The sequence below is a fragment of the Mustela lutreola genome, chromosome 10 (genome assembly GCF_030435805.1).
Source record: "Mustela lutreola isolate mMusLut2 chromosome 10, mMusLut2.pri, whole genome shotgun sequence".
Classification (NCBI taxonomy): Eukaryota; Metazoa; Chordata; class Mammalia; order Carnivora; family Mustelidae; genus Mustela; species Mustela lutreola.
The window spans coordinates 103058718-103081838 of record NC_081299.1 but is presented as its reverse complement, the minus strand read 5'-3'; the positions used below and the strand labels follow the sequence as shown (position 1 = coordinate 103081838).

At 41.1% G+C, this 23121-nt stretch overlaps 1 protein-coding gene across 12 annotated transcripts in view; it reads right to left on the bottom strand.

Annotated features, from left to right (window-relative positions):
• Window positions 1-23121, bottom strand: part of PDE4DIP (phosphodiesterase 4D interacting protein) — a 213783-nt gene that overhangs the window by 125104 nt on the left and 65558 nt on the right. For 11 of the 12 annotated variants that reach the window (XM_059138369.1, XM_059138393.1, XM_059138389.1 and 8 more), the window contains one exon: window positions 13702-13812. In XM_059138369.1, the coding sequence (XP_058994352.1) occupies window positions 13702-13812 (111 nt within the window). Of the gene's footprint in view, window positions 1-13701; window positions 13813-14044; window positions 14099-23121 lie in introns of those variants that run through there. The other variant, XM_059138384.1, reaches the window with a different exon arrangement.

Genomic DNA, 23121 nt, shown 5'->3' with positions numbered 1-23121 from the left:
TGATTAATCATACCACTTTTAGTTTCAAAGTATAGAACAATCTATTTTTGCTATTAATAATTATTCTTATCAACAAAATGTTTTGTGATTGTTTATGCTGATAATCTTCTAATTTTTCTGTAATTTCTTACATGCAGTGTCTCATCCATAGTAGCAACTGAAAAACTGCTCTAAGAGGCTGCGGTGGAGGGAATTTAAAAAAAATAGAAACAAACAAGAAAAACTGCTCTCTAGCACATTACATACTAATAAGCTTTCTCTATGATATGTAGATTATTTATTTATTAATTTTGTTTTTATTGAATAAATGATTTACTTTTATAAAGTATGAATGGATTTTTTGGTTCTCTAACAAATAAAATATAACTTAAAAAAATAGTAAAGGGGTTATATAAATTATCTCCAAGATCTCTAGCTCCAACCTGTCATTCTGTGTTTGTTTACATCCATTCAGGTGAAAGTAAGTATCTTTCCATCTATCCAAATATATTTGTGCCCACTCTTCCTACCGCAGACAAGATATTGATTCGCCCCAGCTCAAATCTATTTTTTTGCTTTTAACATATCCCACAGTCTAGGCAAAACCTGAATTCTCCAAAAGCACATTAAAAACACTCCATCCATATCCACTTTTTCCTGTAAACAAGCGAATTCATCAAGTTGGGAAAAGCTGTTGCTGGCAGTCCATGTTTACCGAATCTCAGTTTTTCCCTAGCAACTGGGCTAATTATAACTCCAGCTACCTGGTAACAGCACTAGATTTCCCTGACACTGGCTGGCAGTTTTAAAGCTGTCTCAGCTCTGTTGGCACCTCCTTTACTGAGAAAGTATCAGAGGAGCCGGGAGATGCAGAGACCTGTGCTAGGAGAGAGTATGCAGAGGCTGCTCAGAAACAGAGCTTCAGCGGCCGGGAGGGATGCTAGTGACCATCCAGGTCAAGCCCTCTCATTTTATACATAAGTAACCAGAGGCCCAGAAAAAGTGACAAAAGTGACTTGTCTTAGTCAGGAATCTAGCAGTCTTCTGAGGTCTTTCTCTTAATCTTCCCACCCCATCTATCACCCAGTCCTACAGATATTTTACCTCTGTATTTCGCAGATCAGATCCCTCCCCTCTATTCCTATTCCCCTGGCCCTCATCATCTCTTGTCTGGCCTGTCCTGCAGACTTCCTGCTTATCTTTCTGGAATCTACCCTCCCCACCCACCAGAAGGATCTAGCACTTTCCCTGCTGCTTGAAACCCATCAGTGGCTCCTTATCATCCTCAGGATAAAGTTTACAGTTTTTTTTAAATGGCACAAAGAATTATGGCCCGCATACTCTACAGCCTCATTCTGTGTCTAGCACTTAAATTTAGCAACACAAAACCACTTAAAATTCTCCACGCATTCCATGTGGTTTCTTGTCTTTGGCATTTGCTTCTGGCAAAAGCCCTTTCTTTCCACCTCACCATCCACTGACTAACTAATGATTACTCTCCTTTGAAGACAAAACTCAGGCACCATCTCCTCAAAGAATCCTTTGTGGATTTTCCTTCCCTCTAGTCTATTCAGTTGGATTAGAGTTGCCTCATTTGAGTTCACTTATTCTCTGTACACCTCCTTTTTACTTTTTTACTGCTTTTTACCACACTCTATCACTTGTGCTTTACTCATCTTTGAAGCCCCAACTTCCAGCACAGTACTCAGAATACAGTAGGCACCCAATTAATGTTGATGAATGAGCAAATGGATAAATCCAAAGCCCTCCGTGATCTATCTCTGCTTATCTTTCCAGTTCTCAGCTTACAGCTGCCACAAGCCCCTGAGACCATGTTCTAGCCCAATAGAATGACTCAAAGCATGCCAACACAACATGCTTTCTCATGACTTTGTGCCCTTGTATATGCTGTTCCTATTGTCTAAGATGATCTCCCATTCCTTGTTGTGTCCTTTTAAGATTCAGTTCAAACTTCACTCACTTGCAAAGCCTTTTCTGGTGGATTTTGTCATTCTCCTTAGGACTTGAGAGCAATCTTACATGTCTCTCTTTTTTTTTTTTTTTTTAAGATTTTATTTACTTATTTGAGACAGAGAGCACACATATGGGGGGGGAGGGAAAAGGGACAGAGGGAGAGGGAGAAGCAGACTCTCTACTGAGAAGGGAGCCCCACAGAGGGCCAAACCCAGGACCCCCAGATCCTGACCTGAGCCAAAGGCAGTTGCTTAACAGACTGAGCCACCCAGATGCCCCCATGGTAACCTTTATTATGCCATTTTTATTTATTCGATATCTTTCTCCACCAGCATCTGGCACAGTCTCTGGCATGTAGCAGATAGTCAACAGATGCTTCAGTGAATGAATGCATGTGTACAAACCTGAGTAATTGAATGGCCAAAGTGATAATGCAAACAAGGGAAATATTGAGAATGCCTACTCTTTCAATAATATCATGTTATTTCTATCAGTGTGTAAACTTCGATGTACATACCCAATAAAAAGAGGAAATAGCTTTATAATAAGTTTATACAACAATACAAATTTTGTAGACATAGTTAAGGAGATAATCAGAAATGGATTAGAATTAAATTAGACTTCAGAATTAAGTTTTAGATTTATTTTCTAGTGATTGGAAGAAAAGGTCTTAAATATTCAAAGAAAAAAATGTCTTTTTTCCAACAGGCAAGTATTATGACTTCTAATTAAAAGCTCTTAAAAATGAGAAAAGTGGGTGGCTTTTCTCTCTGGGTGGCTCAGTTGGCTGAACATCAGGCTCTTGGTTTCGGAGCCCCACATAGGGCTCCATGCTCAGCACAGAGTCTGCTTGGGATTCTTCTCTTCCTCTTCCTTCCCTCTCTCACACATGCATTCTCTCTCTCTCTCTCAAATAAGTAAGAAAAGTTTTTAAATGAGAAATGCTGTATCAAGCAAAAACAGAAAACAAGTTGTTTTTGGTTGAAGCTTCCACAACATTTTAAAGTAACTATAACAGTTATGAGAAAGTTGCTTAAGAATTTTTTTCCTGAGCTTTTCCGCTAAGGTCAGGAACACGGCAGGGATGTCCATTATCACCACTGCTATTCAACATAGTACTAGAGGTCCTAGCCTCAGCAATCAGACAACAAAAGGAAATTAAAGGCATCCAAATCGGCAAAGAAGAAGTCAAATTATCACTCTTCGCAGATGATATGATACTATATGTGGAAAACTCAAAAGACTCCACTCCGAAACTGCTAGAACTTATACAGGAATTCAGTAAAGTGTCAGGATATAAAATCAATGCACAGAAATCAGTTGCATTTCTCTACACCAACAGCAAGACAGAAGAAAGGGAAATTAAGGAGTCAATCCCATTTACAATTGCACCCAAAACCATAAGATACCTAGGAATAAACCTAACCAAAGAGACACAGAATCTATACTCAGAAAGCTATAAAGTACTCATGAAAGAAATTGAGGAAGACACAAAGAAATGGAAAAATGTTCCATGCTCCTGGATTGGAAGAATAAATATTGTGAAAATGTCTATGCTACCTAAAGCAATCTACACATTTAATGCAATTCCTATCAAAGTACCATCCATCTTTTTCGAAGAAATGGAACAAATAATTCTAAAATTTATATGGAACCAGAAAAGACCTCGAATAGCTAAAGGGATATTGAAAAAGAAAGCCAACGTTGGTGGCATCACAATCCCGGACTTCAAGCTCTATTACAAAGCTGTCATCATCAAGACAACATGGTACTGGCACAAAAACAGACCCATAGATCAATGGAACAGAATAGAGAGCCCAGAAATAGACTCTCAACTCTATGGTCAACTAATCTTCGACAAAGCAGGAAAGAATGTCCAATGGAAAAAAGACAGCCTCTTCAATAAATGGTGCTGGGAAAATTGGACAGCCACATGCAGAAAAATGAAATTGGACCATTTCCTTACACCACACACGAAAATAGACTCAAAATGGATGAAGGACCTCAATGTGCGAAAGGAATCCATCAAAATCCTTGAGGAGAACACAGGCAGCAACCTCTTCGACCTCAGCCGCAGCAACATCTTCCTAGGAACAACGCAAAAGGCAAGGGAAGCAAGGGCAAAAATGAACTATTGGGATTTCATCAAGATCAAAAGCTTTTGCACAGCAAAGGAAACAGTTAACAAAATCAAAAGACAACTGACAGAATGGGAGAAGATATTTGCAAAGGACATATCAGATAAAGGACTAGTGTCCAGAATCTATAAAGAACTTAGCAAACTCAACACCCAAAGAACAAATAACCCAATCAAGAAATGGGCAGAGGACATGAACAGACATTTCTGCAAAGAAGACATCCAGATGGCCAACAGACACATGAAAAAGTGCTCCATATCACTCGGCATCAGGGAAATACAAATCAAAACCACGATGCGATATCACCTCACACCAGTCAGAATGGCTAAAATCAACAAGTCAGGAAATGACAGATGCTGGCGAGGATGCGGAGAAAGGGGAACCCTCCTACACTGTTGGTGGGAATGCAAGCTGGTGCAACCTCTCTGGAAAACAGCATGGAGGTTCCTCAAAATGTTGAAAATAGAACTGCCCTATGACCCAGCAATTGCACTATTGGGTATTTACCCTAAAGATACAAACGTAGTGATCCAAAGGGGCACGTGTACTTGAATGTTTATAGCAGCAATGTCCACAATAGCCAAACTATGGAAAGAACCTAGATGTCCATCAACAGATGAATGGATCAAGAAGATGTGGTATATATACACAATGGAATACTATGCAGCCATCAAAAGAAATGAAATCTTGCCATTTGCGACAACATGGATGGAACTAGAGCGTATCATGCTTAGCGAAATAAGTCAAGCAGAGAAAGACAACTATCATATGATCTCCCTGATATGAGGAAGTGGTGATGCAACATGGGGGCTTAAGTGGGTACGAGAAGAATAAATGAAAGAAGATGGGATTGGGAGGGAGACAAACCATAAGTGACTCTTAATCTCACAAAACAAACTGAGGGTTGCTGGGGGGAGGGGGTGGTATTATGGACATTGGGGAGGGTATGTGTTTTGGTGAGTGCTGTGAAGTGTGTAAACCTGGCGATTCACAGACCTGTACCCCTGGGGATAAAAATATATGTTTATAAAAAATAAAAAATTATATTAAAAAAAAATCCTCCAAAATAAAACAAAGCAGAGAACTCTTAAAAAAAAAAAAAAAAAAAGAATTTTTTTCCTGTAGTAAAATATACATAATACAAAATTTACCATTTTAATCATTTTTAAGCATGCAGTTCAGTGACATTAAATACATTCATACTGTTGTGCAACCATCCATCTCCAGAGCACTTTCCCCAACCTACTGTACCCATTAAACAATAACTTCCCAAGATACCTGGGTGGCTCAGTCGGTGAATGGAGCCTGCATTGGCTCCCTGCTCAGCGGGGAGCCTGCTTCTCCCTCTGCCCACCGCTCCCCAACCTGTGCTCTCTATCTCTCTGACAAATAAATAGATAAAATATTTGAAAGGAAAGAAGGAAGGAAGGGAGAGAAGCAGAGAGGGAGAGAAATAAGAAAAAAGAAAAAGGAAGGAAGAAAGAAGGAGGGAGGGAGAGAGGAAGAAACAAACAAACAACCTCCCTTCCAAATCCTCCCCCAGCCCCTGGCCACCCCCATTCTACTCTATGTCTCTATGAATTAGGCTATTCTAGGTACCTCATATAAGTGGAACCATATAACAGTTGTTCTTTGTGGCTAGTTTATTTTACTTAGCATAATGTCCTCAAATTTCATCCATGTTATAATATGTGTCAGAATTTCCTTCCTTTTTCAGGCTGAACAATATTCCATTGCAGGCGTGTATCACATTTTGTCTGTCCACCTGTCAATGGATATTCAGGCTGCTTCCACCCTTTGCCTACTATGAATAACTTTGTTATGAACATGGGTGTACAAATACCTGTTTGAGTTCTCTTCTTTCAGGTATATTCCTAGAAGAGGACATGTTGGATCATACAACAATTCTATGTTTAATTTTTTTAGGAATCATCATGCCATTTTCCACAGCAGCTTCATAGGTATATACTGGGTTTACAGTTTTTCTACAGCCTGAACAACATATGTTATTTTCCAGTTTTTTATTTCTTTGCTTTGTTTTTATAGCAATCATATAATAGCTGTGAAGATTAAACGTTTTTTATTTTTTTATTTTATTTTTATTTTTTTAAGATTTTTATTTATTTATTTGATAGACAGAGAGAGATCACAAGTAGGCAGAGAGGCAGGCAGAGAGAGAGGGGGAAGCAGGCTCCCTGCCGAGCAGAGAGCCCGATGCGGGGCTCGATTCCAGGACCCTGAGATCATGACCTGAGCTGAAGGCAGAGGCTTAAAACACTGAGCCACCCAGGCGCCCCGATTAAACATTTTTTAAACCAAGAACACAAATACCATTTACAACGATTTAAGGACAGGGTCTCCCTACTTTCTTCCTACTTCTATTCCGAAAAGAAGAGGAAATAGGCAAGCATGCCTTTGCAGATCTCAGGAAGCTGAGAATGAGGAATCACATACACAGTGTGCACAGACATGGGCTATGTTCACCCCAGGCTTCCAGAGAACTATTTTAAAAATAGTTTGGCCAAAGTCGTCCTGATTTCTCTTCTCTCTACTTGTATTTCTCCCTTCCCTACTATGCACATTTCTTAGACTTCCCGAAAGTGAAACACAGAAGGAGAGAAAAACCTTAGCATCTAACTAAACAAGGGTTTAAAGGTTTACTAAACTGTACAAAGAAAACAAGAGTCAACTCTGTTAAATATAAGAAGAAAACCATTCACTGCAACAGCGACTGGACCATCCCATATGCAATAATCCAAAAGGTGTATCTGGGCTCCAGGATGTGTCCCCAGATATGCAGGATAAAACAGTCCTTCACATTGATTTAACACCTAACACTTTAAAACAGGTTTGCCTGTGGGGAGGATGGCAGGGCCGGAATTCGGGCCTCTATTTTAGGAAACAAAGGCTCAAAGGAGTTGTGGATATGGCCAAGGTCACGTAGCAAGGAATATTCAGAATTCAGGTCTTATAATTGAGTCCAAAAGTTGTCTCCCTACATTTTGCTATCCCTCAAAGATAAAGGTCTTTCTCTAATTGCTTTCCATTGATCCCAAAGTTCCTAAACTGTATAGCCCGACAGATTTCCTTGGGACTTCACTGAACTTTTGGGTGCTTAGCACAGTAACGCTGCACGTAGGCTGTTCTCATTATATTGTCCAAAGCCTAAGAAACTCTGGCTAGAACTAAAGAAAATCAGTTGGTGAACCAAAGAGCAATTTAACAAAGAGAACGGATCTTAAGATTTCTTGTTGCAAGAAAAAAATATTTTAGTAACCATGTGTGGTGATAGATGTTAACTAAACTTATTGTGGTGATTGTGTTTGCAACATACGCACATAGCAGATCATTATGTTGTATGCCTAAAATGAATTTAATGTTATATGTCAACTACATCTCAATTTTAAAAAAGGATAGTTCTTTTTTTTTTAAGATTTTATTTATTTATTTGACAGACAGAGATCACAAATAGGCAGAGAAACAGGCAGATAGAGAGGAGGAAAAAGCAGGCTCCCTAATGAGCAGACAGCCCAATGCGGGGCTTGATATCAGGACCCTGGGATCATGACCTGAGTCGAAGGCAAAGGCTTTAACCCACTGAGCCACCCAGGCGTCCCAAAAAAGGATAGTTCTTAAAAAGTGAAAAAATTAGGGGGACCTGGGTGGCACCATCGGTTAAGCGTCCAGCTCTTGGTTTGGGCTTAGGTTGTGATCTTGGGGTCGTGAGATTGAGCCCCACATCCAACTCCACGTTCAGCATGTTGTTGCTTGAGACTCTTCCTCTCCCTCTGCCCCCAACCCTGCCTGTACTCTCTCTCTCTATAATAAGCAGATAAATATTTTTTAAAAAATTTAAAAAGACAATAAAAACTTTTTAAAAGATAAAATGAATTAAGAACCAGACCAAGCTATATTACAAAGTATTAAATCAAAATGATAAAAATTTTTGAATTAAAGCCAATCACAGTCAATAATTTTTGTGAAAATAAAGGACTTTGTACTATAACTAAATAAAATATTTTCTTTAAAAAACCCAGAAATTTAACAAACCCAGCCTTTCTTCTTTATTCTCTTTGAAGGAACATTCGTATTTGAGGGTGACAGATTTGCTGCAATACGGGCACTTGGATTGTATTATGTTATTTATTTATGAGCAAACTAAAATAGAGAATTAAGACAAAAAGGACAAATGGTCCCAAATCCACTACTGAGGAAAAAAACTAACTAAATAAAAAATAATTGGATTTATATGGGCAATTCTGTCATCCCTCAATTTACCACGATAATGGCAAACATTTCTTAATGGCTTACTATATAACAGGAATTCTGTTGATTTCAACTAATCAGCTCATTTAATCCTCCCTCAGATCCTAAAAGATTGGTGCTATCACAACAACACTTCAGCTCAGAGAAATTACAGTATTTTCCCAAATTAACACAGGTAGTGAGTAGTAGAACCAAGATTCTTTCTCGGGTCTGTTGGGTCCATCTCTTAACCACTACTTCCAGTGATCACAGAATAGAAGAAATGATGAAAATTTCAGATGCAAGTAAAGTCAATAGGCTTATGTTTATCATGATTTTTAAATCATGTTTATCATGATTTTTAAAACCTGCTACAGGGACGCCTGGGTGGCTCAGTTGGTTGAGCAGCTGCCTTCAGTTCAGGTCATGATCCCAACGTCCTGGGATAGAGTCCCACATCGGGCTCCTTGCTCGGCGGGGAGCCTGCTTCTCCCTCTGCCTCTGCCTGCCATTCTGTCTGCCTGTGCTCACTCACTCTCCCTCTCTCTCTCTGATAAATAAATAAAATCTTTAAAAAAAAAAAAAAAAAAAAACCTGCTACAGACGTATGCTATGTATAAATTCCAAAGTTTGCTCAGGAGAAGTATCATCCAGTCTCAAAGATGAGAAAGCACAGCTCAGAGAAGTCAGGCAGTTTAAGAGGCTGACATATAAGGAAATATAATGCTTTCAGTTCCTATATAAAGGCCAAAACCAATTTAACCTTCTAATATCAATAATGTCTCACTTAAACATTAACTTTATCTGGTCCAGGAAGACACCATTCAATTTTTCCTGATGGTGTTTTTATCTGATCCGGCCAGATTTTAAATTCCGTTCCTGAAAGGGAACCCTAAAATTTTTTTAAAGCAATCTTAGTGGGGAGGGGCACACCTCGGTGGCTCAGTTTGCTAAGGGTCCAGCTCTTGGTTCTGCTCAGGTCATGTTCTCACGGGTCATGAGATCGAGCCCTGCATCAGGCCCTGTGCTCAGCTGGGAGTCTATCTAAAGAGTCTCTCCCTATGCCCCTCCCCTACTCTCTCTCTCTCTCTTTCTCTCTCTCTCTCAAACAAAACAAATATTTTAAAAAAAATAAAGAAACCTTGGATAATAATAAATTCACACAAGCTGAACAAGTAAGTAGTCATCATGGGGCAGAAACAGTTGATAGTGGTTTCACATGCTCTTTGTGGACTGGATGTTTACCACATAGCAGTGGATTTCATAAATTCCAGGGTTGGGCATATTTCTAGTGGCAGCACACTCAGCAATCACAAGAAGATGCAGGATTAGATAATCAACAACAACCAGGAAGTCAGCCAAGTGGCCATCCAGAAACTATTTACCAGAGCAGCTGCAGTCCAGAAATGCTCCCAGCCAGTCTCCCTAGGAGTGGGCCATACTCAGCTGTGGACCACTTACGGCATTTTCTCACTTAATTTTGCTCCATGATCAGGAGCTTTAGGTACTGCAGCGGTTTCTCCCCTTAGTGCTTAGACCTTCAAAACTGTGTTCCCACAAAACCTGAACCTACAATTAATATTTGCTACCAACAGGGGGCAGTGGTACCTGATTATGCCCCAGTTTATTTGGGCTGAAGGTAAGCAGCCTCTTCTGTGTTGTTTCTTTTTAAATTGCTTACAAAAATTGAAGGTTAAAGGAGAAACACACAACAGAAAAGCCTCCAGTCTCACAGAACCAATTTTTATGTACACTTTAATAGTATTTTATTAATCTGTAGCTAGCATGAGTTTTAAGATTATTTCTGAATTCTCTGAACATCTCAAAAGACAGAAACCCTAAACTCCTTTAATTTATTTGCTTTGAAGTTGATTCTTCTAGGTTTTTACACAGTCCTCTAACTTTTATAACTTCTCATACAATTAAACATCCTTATAGCTGCCATTACAATGAAGGATTATGTCTAATTTAGGTTAGTCTCTCCCTCACTCAGTTACCTAACTGAGGACTTGTCACTTGGTGAGAGAAAGATTGAACCCTTTTCCAGTCATTTTCTCCTAAAGTTTCCCATATTTCCCTTACCTGCAGTCATGGCAAAATACTTGATTGTCTCTCACTAAGATAGTAGTATTTTACTCTTTGGTACATATATTTAACAAGAATCTGCTGTTGCAAAAATATGTAAAATGATAAAATAATTACTATTCACAAGAGACATTATGTAAGTTTTACAAACAGTGGTTTTATCGAAAAGAATCATGCACAGGGGTGCTTGGGTGCTTAGTCGGTTAAGCATCTGTCTTCAGCGCAGGTCACAAACCCAGAGTCCTGGGATCAATCCCCACATCTAGATCCCTGCTCAGTGGGCACTCTATTTCTCCCTCTCCCTCAGCTGCTCCCCCTGCTTGTGCTTTCTTTCTCAGTCAAATAAATAAGTAAAATCTTAAAAAAAAAAAAAAAATCATTCATCCATCACCCAAGTTAGTGTGGGTTCTGACTCGGCTGGGGGTGTGATTTAATATATTTACTTTATTTAAAGAAGTGACCTTCCGGGACACCTGGGTGGCTCAGTGGGCTAAAGCCTCTGCCTTCATCTCAGGTCATGATCCCAGGGTCCTAGGATCAAGCTCCCCATCAGGCTCTCTTCTCAGCAGGGAGCCTGCTTCCGTTCCTCTTTCCGCCTGCCTCTCTGCCTACTTGTGATCTCTGTCAAATAAATAAATAAAATCTTCAAAAAAAAAAAAGAAGTGAACTTCCAACGCTGAAGAAAAATCAAGCTAAGTTTGCTTACACAACAGGGCTCTAAATTCACATCTGAACTACTTGACTTACCATGTGATGCCCTGCGTTGTCACCCTCGGTGTCTCTGCACCCACATTGCTACTAATCCATTGTCTTAACCTTGTGGAACCTCAGTAAGGCATATTCATGGGAATATCTGCAGGTGAGATTAAAAGAGCCTCTTTCTCATTTTACAATCTCATAATAACTACTACCATTGGTAAATGTATAACTACTACCCCCTCATTTACATAATAAGCTATGAAGTTTACAAAGTGCTGTGATAGAAGTCTTCTCATTTAAACCTTATGACTGCTATTTATTCATACTCTCAGCAAATAATCTTCAGTGCTCAGGGACTTGTGTGGTATTCTGCATGCTAATTCTACAGGGGCTGGCACAGACTCAGAAAGGTTAAATAATTTGCCTAGATCCCCTGGTTGTCCAGGGCTCTGGCTGGGATGGTTTTCTGATGCCTCGTCCTTCCATCAAAATGGAACTGCCCTTGCTCCTATCAACCCCTCATCACTGCATAGTATGATAAATTCATTTCAACTATGATGTTAATGATCAATCATGGCTTTATGGGTTTTGCTTCCCAAATAAGAAGAGCATTTTAACTTAAACCTTCAGTGCTTCCCAAAAAAATCACAGCCAAATGGGATGAGTAATATGACAGATGGATTGAACAAAGACTTGGTAAGAAGGGAAAGGAGGGGACACAGTAGTCTGCAATTCCTCAAATCATAGGATGCCAGTAGGTGCCTGATGACTCTGGCTTAAGACCAGGAACAGACAGGGCTTAGTGGCAACACTAGGCTAATAAAAGGGTTAGCACCTTGGCATGTGACAATGTCCTGTGACTGCTCCCCCAGACTGCCCCTCTAGAATCTTTTTTTTTTTTTTTTAAAGAATCTTCTTAATCATACTTCTCTAGGGATGTAACGGTGCCCTCCCACACCCCACCCAAAACGTGGCCCAAGGACAGTCTTGTTAGTCATATAGAGCACAGGGTGAGACCAAATGATTAAAGCAGTCAGTTGATTGAAGCTTAAAAAATTCCCTTCCCTTAAATAATCCAAGACACTGCCCATTCCTTCTGCCTTGCTTTGGAGACAGCTAATGAAAAATGCTCCTCCTTCTGTACAATGAGCAAATTCATTCACTATTTCTACCCTAAGACAAAGACTGCCATTCCTCCTCCCCGCCTCCTCTCCTTCCCACTGCATTACCAACCCTCCCTTGAGAACAGCTTCCTTGACATCACCCCTGGCCACTCTATTCAGGCATGCTTACTCTATAGCCACGTAAGAGATGACAGATGAGTCTGGACGAATTTCAGGAAGATGCAGGTTAAATAATGAAAATCCAGGAAAGACAGAAAACAGGGCTTAATCCCCCAGATTTAGCTGCCCACATTAATTTACCAAATAACTGTTTGGATTTCAAAGACACCAGTTATTCCTCTGATCCAGCCTATTATCTAGCAACCTGCAAAAGCTTCCCAAACCTTCTTCTCGACAGGACAGGGCACACACAGACAAAGTATAGTCTGCTGGTGTAAACAAATGAGAGATTTAGAAACTCTGAAAAAATCAGAAGCCACCAGCTCCGGGTCACTCGGGCCCCTTTAGAGATTGTCCAGACACTAAGAAGGCTAAGGAAGCCAACATTATGGTAACCAGGAAACTTAACCCAAAAGCCTCTTACCAAGGCGCTGTCTCTTCTCACCCTCCCCTCAACCAATCCCCCTCCCTCTTCCTTCCCTACTCCAGTCACTCCTGCATCAACCCAGACCACCCTCCCTCTCAGAGAAGCACCACTCCCTCCCACCCCTCAGGCCAGCAGCACCCTTTCCTTCATTCTTAGGTGAACTAGTCCTAAACCTGAAAACACCTAAGACACTACAGATTCGCCTTTCAATCTTATCTGCATCATCTTCAAAAACAAACACGAAGTTCTCAGGGGCAGAACCCTGCGCAGCCCTGCCCTTTGTTCTGTCCGCTCATTCCTTGAGGTCACTGAGCCAGAGGAGAAGGGGCCCTTCTCTAGCTGAACATTTACCCTGGAAATGGCCTGCTTCAGTCACTTCTGTGGCTTTTAAAAAATGCAGATTTCCAGAGGGCGCCTTGGCGGGCTCAGTCATAAGACATGTGCCTCCTGGGGTCCTGAGTTCCCGCCCATGCTGGCTGCAGAGATGACCGAAAAAAAATTAAATAAACTTTTAAAAAATGCAAATTTTCAAGCTCACCTTCCCTTGCATTACTCAGTCAGAATCCCTGGGGGGGTAAGGCAGGGAATCTACATTTCAAACCAGTTCCCCAAGGTGACAGTTCTGAACAGTTCCACCGCAGAGCAGACTCTGATTTAACCCAGCTCCCTCTCCTTACACACCAGGAGAGCACAACACAGGCACTATTGAGGCAAAGTGGGCTGGTCCAAGGTCATCCGCATTCCGGGGGCCAGACCCGGTGTGGAACCTGCCTCCCTCCCTAGTTAGCACTGTGGGAGGTAGGAAAAGCTGAGGATCTGAGAGTGGGCCACCAGCCCCCGGCCCGCCGGAGCATGCGGCTCCTGCACTCACCCGCTTGTAGATGTCATCCCGGCTGGCCTCATACTTCTGTTGCATGCGCTCCTCCAGGAAGTAGATGCGCAGCTTGAGGCTGAAGTTCTCCTTTTTCAGGTCATTGAGATGCTGGGACAGAGTGCGATATCCATTAGACATGGTGGGCAACCCATGGGGAGCAGCATGCCCAGCCGCCCCCTCACCCTAGGAATATAGTGCGGCTGCACGGCGGCATGAAGCAAGCCGCTGGGACGCTGCTGGGGCTATGGCGACATGACCCCGGGGGCTGGCGCTCTCTTGGGGACCTGGGACTGGGCTCACTGCTCTGGGTGCTGGAGTGCAGCGCACTTTCCTTTTTTACCTCTGGGAGATATTTGCGGAATCCCTGACAGAGGAACATGCTGCGTGAACTCAGACACAAGTGGTGTAACCCGACTCCAAGCCGGGACCGGGCTGTCACCCTCCCCAAGCCTCCCGGGCCCAACAGTAGGCAGTTAACAGTTTCTTGGAAAAGAGAGAACTGACTCCCCCCACCCCCCAGCCAGACACTTCCAGGAAATGGAGAACAGGAATACTTCAAGGTGCTGGGGGGCTTGCACAAAAGGGAGGAAAATGAAGGGCTGTGCGTGTGAGTGGGCACTTAAGTCTCCAGTGGCGATCTGCACAGTAAAAACCCTAAGGGGGCACCTGGCTGGCTCAGTGGGTAGAGCTTGAGCCTCTTGGTCTCAGGATCCCGAGTTTCAGCCCCACACTAGGGATAGAGTTTACTTAAAAATAAATAAATAAATAATAAGCAAATGAACAAACAAAAAATAAACCAAAGGAGTGTGGCCAAGAGCAAGAAATCGATTGCTATAGGAAAGAGCACATGTCAAATATCCCCTTTCCATCAGGTGCAGATTTTAAAAAACCTATAACAGGAGGCCTCTCCAATGTTTCTCTGATGATCCAGAACTCATCTCTAGCCAATTCCTTCCAAGTTTTCCTCCCTGGACTTCTCAAGTCCTAAAGCACTTACATAAATGCCTTCCCTACCATGGGCCTCCCAGCCACACACACACACCAAAGCCACCCCCAAAGTAAGAGTAAATCCAGTTCCCAGGGGGTGGACAAGCTCACAAAGAGGCTGGGCCAAAGACTCCTTCCTCCAAGGGATGAGGGAAAGAGAGGGCTGAGGGGGGTGGGGAGGCGTCAGTCTGGAGCCCAGAGATTTCAGCCAGTCACTGGTTCTTAACTCTGGCACCTGCCAGGCACTCATCACCAGATCCTGCTCACAGAGCAATTTAAGATCCTTGAATAGCAGCTGCAACATGAGCAGGAAGTATTATTTATACCATATCACCCGGAACATTGAAGGTGACTGGGAGACCATCGCACAGCACATATATGAAACACCAGTTCTTAGTTCCAGTAAAACGGGGTTGAAAAAAATGTTAATCTTGGCAGGTAAAGTAAAGAAAACTAAAACCTTTATACTTAGATCAAGTACTCACTTCTTCCCTAACCTACCAGCTCTTCATTGTTTTAATTCTATCTTACTTCTTCATAATAATTCTACTCAACATCTCCTGAGTATCCACCAGGTAATATGTTGGGCATGACAGATACAAAGATGAAGGCATTCCCAACTCTCAAAGAGCTGGGTGGCCGTACAGATGTAGAGATGTAGTTTCCACTGCAATCCTCCAGGTTTGTGTTAGTCAAACATTTTACATCTTATACTGTAATCCAGTACAAACACACACACATACGCACACAGATATAACTAAAGTAAAAGTTTCACAAAGTAGTGTTATCACTACGTGTGATTTTCTATTCTATACTGGTGTTTTTCTTTTGTTGTTGTTGTTGTTTTGTTGTTGTTGTTGTTTTGTTGTTGTTGTTTTTTCCCAAAAATTTTATTGGGGGAAAACTACAAAACATTTACAGTACAATGTTTACAGTCACAATTTGTAGTAAACTGATTCCCCAAAATATATTACAACTCAAGTTGACTTATCTTGTTACATTCAAAAACCTACTCTGTCAAAGTAGTCTCACAGTGCCTTTGGAAAGGGCCAGAACTTGCCTTAAATCTTCCTCAACCAAATAAGTATTTTCTATCAGTGCTTGAGAGCATTTGAATGTAGGATGGGTTCAACTGCACAAAAGGAGAAAATATTTACCACTTTCTTACATAGATCTAAAGTGAAAAGGCCACCTCTTAGTGCTATGAATGGTATGTAGTACATGAATATGCCTTGTTTTTTCATTACAGAAAATTCCAAAAGTTGTACTTTTTTTTTTTTTTTTTGCATGTGTAGAAAGGCAGGAATGCTTTCCTGGACAGCAGATGAATGAGCAGTAGCTTTAGTTTGTACGTAGGTACAGTTGGAGCACTATGTATGTATATACTGGTGTTTTTCTATTATTCTTCCTGGGAGTGACCCACTGAATTGATTTCATGATCCACGAAGACGTTTCACACCTAAGTTTGAAAAACACTGCATGTGTGAGAACCCAGAAGAAAGAGTGATTCATTCTTACTGGAATGATGAGAAAAAAGCTTCACTAAGACTTGCATGGCCCGGGGTGCCTGGGTGGCTCAGTGGGTTAAAGTCGCTGCCTTCGGCTCAGGTCATGATCCCAGGGTTCTGGGATAGAGCCCCGCATTGGGCTCTCTGCTCAGCAGGGAGCCTTTAAATTATTAACAACAAAAAAAAAAGACTTGCATGGCCCTTTGAAAGATGGAAAAAGTTGAACTGAATAAAGTGGCCTCAGGCGCGCATAATTGGAACTGAGCATTCGCTCAAATAGATTTGGATTATACGTGGGCAACACGTTTCTTACTGTCAACTGTAATCGAAGACAAAATATTCCTCCTTTCTAAAAAGAAAAGTACACATTTAAAACTCATTTATCTGTTTTCATTAAATCTGTGCTCTTGAAATTAAAGAGTATTATTTAGGCTGAGAGAGAGTGAGGAAGAGGAAAGTCTAAATAAAAACTCAAAAGATCCTTTTCTGGTCTGAGCTCTGTTACTAAATAACTGTATGACCTTGGAAATGCACCTCTCCAGAGGCCTAAGTGTCCTCATTTTTTAAATGAAGTGGTTGGAAAGTAGGTGATTTTTAAGGCCCTTTTTTGGCCTAAGCTCCTAGAGGAAATAACCTACTTACTATCTCCTTATTATCTACTACTACCGTTTTGCACAAGGGGAACTGGGCTGCCAGATTCTACATTAGGGTTTAATCATCCTTTCGATGTCTACTTAGATTCTTTTCACATAAAAGTCACATAAGATAGTTTAATAAAAGTTCATGGAAAGTAAAATTGCATATGAATGCAGGGATCCTTACCTAACCTAGATATTTCTTTCTACACATAAATGCCTGTTTCATCTTACTCCCAGTGATACCTTGCTTTTTTATCTCTCTGGCCCTTTATCTGGTTTCTTTTTGTTTGTTTGTTTGCCAGCTCCTTAAAGTGAGTGCTTAAACAATGGTTGTTAGTTCACCCCCTTCTCATGTTTTTCTCTCCATACTTTCTCCCTTGAGATTTTATCCACTTTTAGAGCTGTCGCTGTAGCCTCCCAAACAACCCCCAAACCTTCACCTGAGCCTTCTCCCCCAAGATCTAGCCCTCCATATCTAGGTTCTTGCTAGATAGCTCAACTTGTATATGTCATTCTCACAGCAAACCTCACAGCAAAGACTGCGACAGCCTGTCATGTCTGCCAGACTTCATTCCAGTCATCCGTTCTCATATTATAGGCACAGTAATGTTTTCAAAACTCAAATCTTATCCTGACATCTCCCTTACTTAAAACTCTTTACAGGTACCTCATCACTCTTAGAATAAAGGAAAATGCCATCATATCCCCTCAAGAAACACCGCCTCTTTTTTTTCAAGTCCTGAATTCCAATCCCACCCAAACAAAGCCTTCTCTGCTATCCCAGCCCAGAAAGGAAAGACGTCTCTCTCTTTTGAACTCCTCAGGCAAATACCAACATTGGGCAAGTGTTCTTAGGGGGCCTCATGACAATGTTTATATGTTGTCTGGGGGGGATTACTTATGCCTCTTAGAGCTATTGAACTTTTCCTGTGTTTATGTCTCTCCAGCTAGTCTCTGAGCTGCCCAAGGAAAGGGTCAACGACGCACACATCTTTCTCTCCTCCTCCAGCTCCCACAACAGCCAAGAAGCCCTTCCCAGTAACACACAGCCGGGTTTACAACCACCTCCACCACACTAGAGAGTTTTTCTGTGGGCTGACAAGGCATATTTGGAGTCTTAGCACTCTCACTGCGTAGTATTTAGGAAGCACTCCCTAAATATTTGTTGAATTAATGAATAGATAAGTATTCCATATATACTTTACTTTTTGCTGATCTGACCGGATGGGGCTAGCTTGCTTATATTATTCTCACAATTTTCCAATGATACAGAAAAGTTTGTTTTAATAGCTCCAAAGAGATTACATTTGCTGGAATGGTTCCTGTAGAAAATTTCTAAGTTTACATACCTATCTAGACCTTCCTCTTGGACTCCAGTCTACACCTAACCTCCCAGTAGAAATGTCGACTTGAATAGAGACCTGTCATCCTTGTGGCATCTGAAACTGGAGTCCTGATCTTTCCCAGCACACGTGTTCCTACCCCAGTGGATCCCATTTCAATTGGTAACAACCCAGTATGTGCAGTTGTTTGGGCCAAAACCTTTTGAGTTATTCTTGTCTCTTCTTTCTCGTATACATCATTGCATCTGTCCGTAAATCTTATTATTTCTACTTTCAACAGAGAGAGAATCCATCTACTACCATTGCATGTTCATTTCCGCAACTCTGGCCCAAGAGGCTACGATTGCATGCTCCCCTAAATTACTTGAATAGTCCCGGTACCTGGTCTCCCTGCTCCCACCATAGCTCCCCTATAAAGTATTCTTAGCACGGCAGCCACAGGGACCCTTTAAAATACATCACATTCCTTCTCTGCTGGAAACCCCCACTATTTAATTTAATTTTTTAATTTTTCCATCAAATTAAAAGTGAAATGCTAAGTCATTTCACCAGCCCGTTAAGGCCCAAGGCCCTAATCTGGAGCCAGGCTCCTCGCCCCGTCTTTTCCCTTTTTCTTACTACTCTCCTCCTACACACTTTTCTCCAGCCATAGGCTTCCCTTTGCTCCTTCTCAAAAACAGCCAGCACCTTCTTTCCTCGGGGTCTTGAGGCTTGGTGATCCTCCTGTATGGTATGCTCTCTCTCTAGCAGATTCTGTTCCTCACCTTCTTTAGGCCTTTGATCAGATATCATGCCCTCAAGGAAGTGACCACCCTATTTAAAAGTGTAACTCTCCCTAGACCTCACCTCAGAAATCCCTTCATTGTTTTTTTTTTAATCTGTACACTTTCAGTGCTTAAAATATTATATTTCCTTGTTTATTTTGTTACTTATCTGTCTCTGCCCACTAGCATGTGAACCCCATAAGTAAGGCAGGATTTTTTCCCATTTTGTTCACTGCTCTATGTCACTAGTACCAGGAACGGAGCCTGGGATACAGTAGGTGCTTAATAAATATCTGTTGAACAAAAGAATTGAGGAATTAGGGCACCTGGGTGCTTCAGTCGGTTAAACAACCAATTCTTGATTCTGGCTCAAGTCATGATCTCGGGATAGTGGGATGGAGCTCTGCGCTCAGTGTGGAGTCTGCTTGCCTCTATCCCTCCCTCTGCTTGTGTGCTCTCCCCCTCTGAAATAAATAAATAAAATCTTTTTAAAAAGAATTGATGAATAATTAACCTGCTGACTTTGACCTCTCTGGACTCAATGTGAGTGAATGAGAAGGAGAGAGCACTGCTCCCCCCAAAATTGAGCTCAATCTCACCACCCTGAAGTCATGACCTAAATGGAAACCAAGAGACGTATGCTTAGCCAACTGAGCCACCCAGGCGTCACTCTGGATTTAATTCTAACAGAACTCAATCTGTATACAACATAACATAGGTGTTTCAGGATGAAGAGCTTATCTAAAGTCATTCCTCTTTATGTCATTTTTAAAAAAAGGATTTTATTCATTTATTTGCAAGAGAGTGAAGGTGGGGGCATGCTAGAATGCACAAGAGGGTAGGGAGGGGCAGAGAGAGAGGGAGAAGCAGACTCTCTGTTGAGTGGAGAGCTGGGTGAAGGGCTTGATTCCCAGGACCCTGACATCATGATCTGAGCTGGAGGCAAACACTTAACTGACTGAGCTACACAGGTGCCCCTAGAATGTTATTTTTATAATTAAAATAAACTTTTCAAACAAACTAACTTCAACATACAGGAGAGAATGTGAACTTTGAATAAGAGTTCTGAGCAAATGGAGAATGACACATTACTACCAAAGGACAATATGAACTATACGAATAGTAAAAACTATAGAAAATAGGAAAGATAGGCTGTCAGAGAAGGTTCCACAGAGAACAGGCATTATAGCTCTCCTGAAAGGATGAATCAGGTTTGGCTAGGCTCCAGGGAGAACATAAGGCAATCCAAGAAGGTAGAACAGAAGCAGAGGGCAGAAGGCCAAATGGACTAAAACAAAGAGCCCATGATGTCACAGAACTGGGGGAAAGTACACAACCATTTTCGGAAATACACAACCGTTTTCAGAAGTACACAATGATTTTCAGAAGATCCTTTTTATTTTTTTTTTTGAAGATTTTATTTATTTATTTGACAGAGAGAGACAGCACAAGCAAGGGGAGTGGTAGGCAGAGGGAGAAGGAGAAGTAAGGTCCCCACCAAGAGGAGAGCCTGATGTGGAGCCCCATGTGGGGCCTGGTGGGAGGCTTGGTCCCAAGACCCTGGGAACATGACCTGAGCTAAAGGCAGTCACGTAACAGAATGACACACCCAAGTGTCCCCATTTTAGGAAGATCTTAAAAGCCAGGGTGAGGAGCCTGAATTTTTCCTACAGGCAGATCCTGGCTCTCAATTTGCACGAGTGAAGAAAAAGGCAATGGGGGAGGGCCAGGGGCTGCTTACTAGAAAGACTGGTTGGTTGGTTTGTTGTTTCTGTTTTTACTTGTTTGCATCTTGTAGCTTTAACAAACAAAAGTGTGCATCCCTGGGCTTCACGCTAGACCCACCTACTACTACTCTATCTGGCCTCTTGCGGGCAGTCCCCGGGTCTGTATGTTTTTATAAACTCTGCATCTCTGGGGAAATAAAGAGACACTGCAGGTTCCCAAGCAAGAACAGCAGGATTGTCTTTGTTCCTCCTTTCTTACACAGAACATGGAAAATCTTTTCTCTTCTCTCAAAATACTTTTTTCAAACATTAATGGCTCTTCCCTGTTCTTTTTTTAATTTCTTCTTTCCACCGCTTCTTAATGTATTAGTTCACTGTGGAAATAAGACTTTAATAAGGACTCAATCAATGCCAACAATAGTAGGAGGATTACAAGCCAGCTGTTGTATGTCATGCCCCATTAACATAACCAACTGGCAAGCCGGACTTTAAAAAAACTCAGCTTCACATTTCCTTAATCATATTCAGACCCCCCAGATTGTTCTCAGAATGGAAATGGCTAAAGACATATTAATGGCTCTCCAATCTCTCTCCTAAAAATAAAGGTCCACTCCACTCAAAATGATTAATCATTTTTATTGACATTCTTTTCAAATATAATACTTCTGCAACAAGCTCTGTTAGCTTGATATCTATAATTCATATCTAAAATTCATGAAAATAAAATTATTCTTTAGTAACTTAATATGGCAAATAGAGGAGTAGTGTTTTCAGTAATCCTTGACAAAATAGGTAATAAATATTATCATTATTATACATATTTATCCAGGTGGGATACATGGCATTATGGAAAAAGCAATAGATTTTGAACTAAAGAGATCTAGGTTCAAATCCCAGTTCTGCAATTTTTAAATTGTGTATCTCTGGGAAAGATACTTAGTAGTAATTAAGCTAGGAGACTGGGATCTGGGTAGGGTACTAAGAGGGTTGCAACTGTATGTTTTTTAATCTGAGACAAATAGAGTGAAAATAGTGTTTGTTAAAATTTAGATATGAGAGGGGTGCCCCTGGGTGGCTCAGTCACTTAAACTTCCAACTTTTGGTTTCCATTCAGGTCATGATCTCATGGGTGGTGAGATGTGGCTCTGCGGCTCATCGGGGAGTCTGTTTGAGATTCTCTCTCTCTCTCTCTCTCTCTGCCCCCCTTCCCCAATTATGCTCTCCCATTCTCCCCTTAAAATAAGTAAATGACTCTTTAAAAAACTTTTAGATATTAGGTACATGGTAAGTATTTTATTGTTCTTTGTATATTCCTGTTGTTTGTGAAATAGGTCATAATCTTTAAAAACTATTTCAAAAGGAATGAAACTAGGAATTATAGGGGGGCAGCTATGAATTAGATAGAAGGATAAATTCTCTAGTAGAGTTGGATATAATGAACTCATTGCCATACACCATCCATACATTCATTCATCAAATATATATTGAGCACTTACATTATAAGGGACAGTATATTTACTGTCACCAAAGGGACACAATTGAAATTAAAGGACCACTTGTCAGGGATTTTGTGAAGAGTTTTCACACATCAGGCACCCCAAGCTACAAGTTTCTGAAGAAATCTCAGAACACGCCACTAGCTCTCTGGGAGTAGAACCCTAAAATGTGGTGGCAGTCGACCTGTTCCAACAGAGCTCAGGCTGCCTTCACAGCAAGGTGTAAAGGAGAAATGAGCATAAAGGACATCAAATTTCCAAGACAAAAGCAGCAACGACTGGGACCCAAGGATGATCCCCAATAGATGATTTAACCTATAACTTTTCTGACTGTCATATTTTCCGAGACAACCCCATGGAAGGGGCATACAAATAGTTGGAGACCATTTCCTGCTTTTTGACATCCAGTGGAATTCAATCCAGGAGTCTAACTTGTTTTGGATCGGAGGTTAGGAGTAGACAGGAGAGACATGGCAGGGAGAAGGAGGAGGGTAGGTTTTTATCACATATAAATATTTTCTTTGTAAAACATATATGTGCCTGGGAATTCCTATGCTTTTCTGATAAAATCAAAGCTGAAGAAATAAAAAAGTTTAATTCCTGGCTGTTTTGAATGACTTGAACTTGTATTACAAAATTAATTGGATACGATTAAGCTGTCTTCATAATGACAATCACCTGCATAGACTCTGACAATGTACAAAGGATGTCCATGTGTATGATTTCATTTTATTTTGTGAAAAAGTAAGCAGATTAGATACTTTTATCTCCATTACTATCCAAGAAAAAGAAACATCAAGAAGTTAGCTGCCTTGATTGTTGAGAAAGAAGAGAAACACAGACTAAGTCATCCAAGAGTCTGACCCATGTTGTATACTGACCAGGATCTTAATCACAACACTAGATGACCCCTGTGAACCTGAGAATCCCTGTGACTGATAAAGTACTTCCACT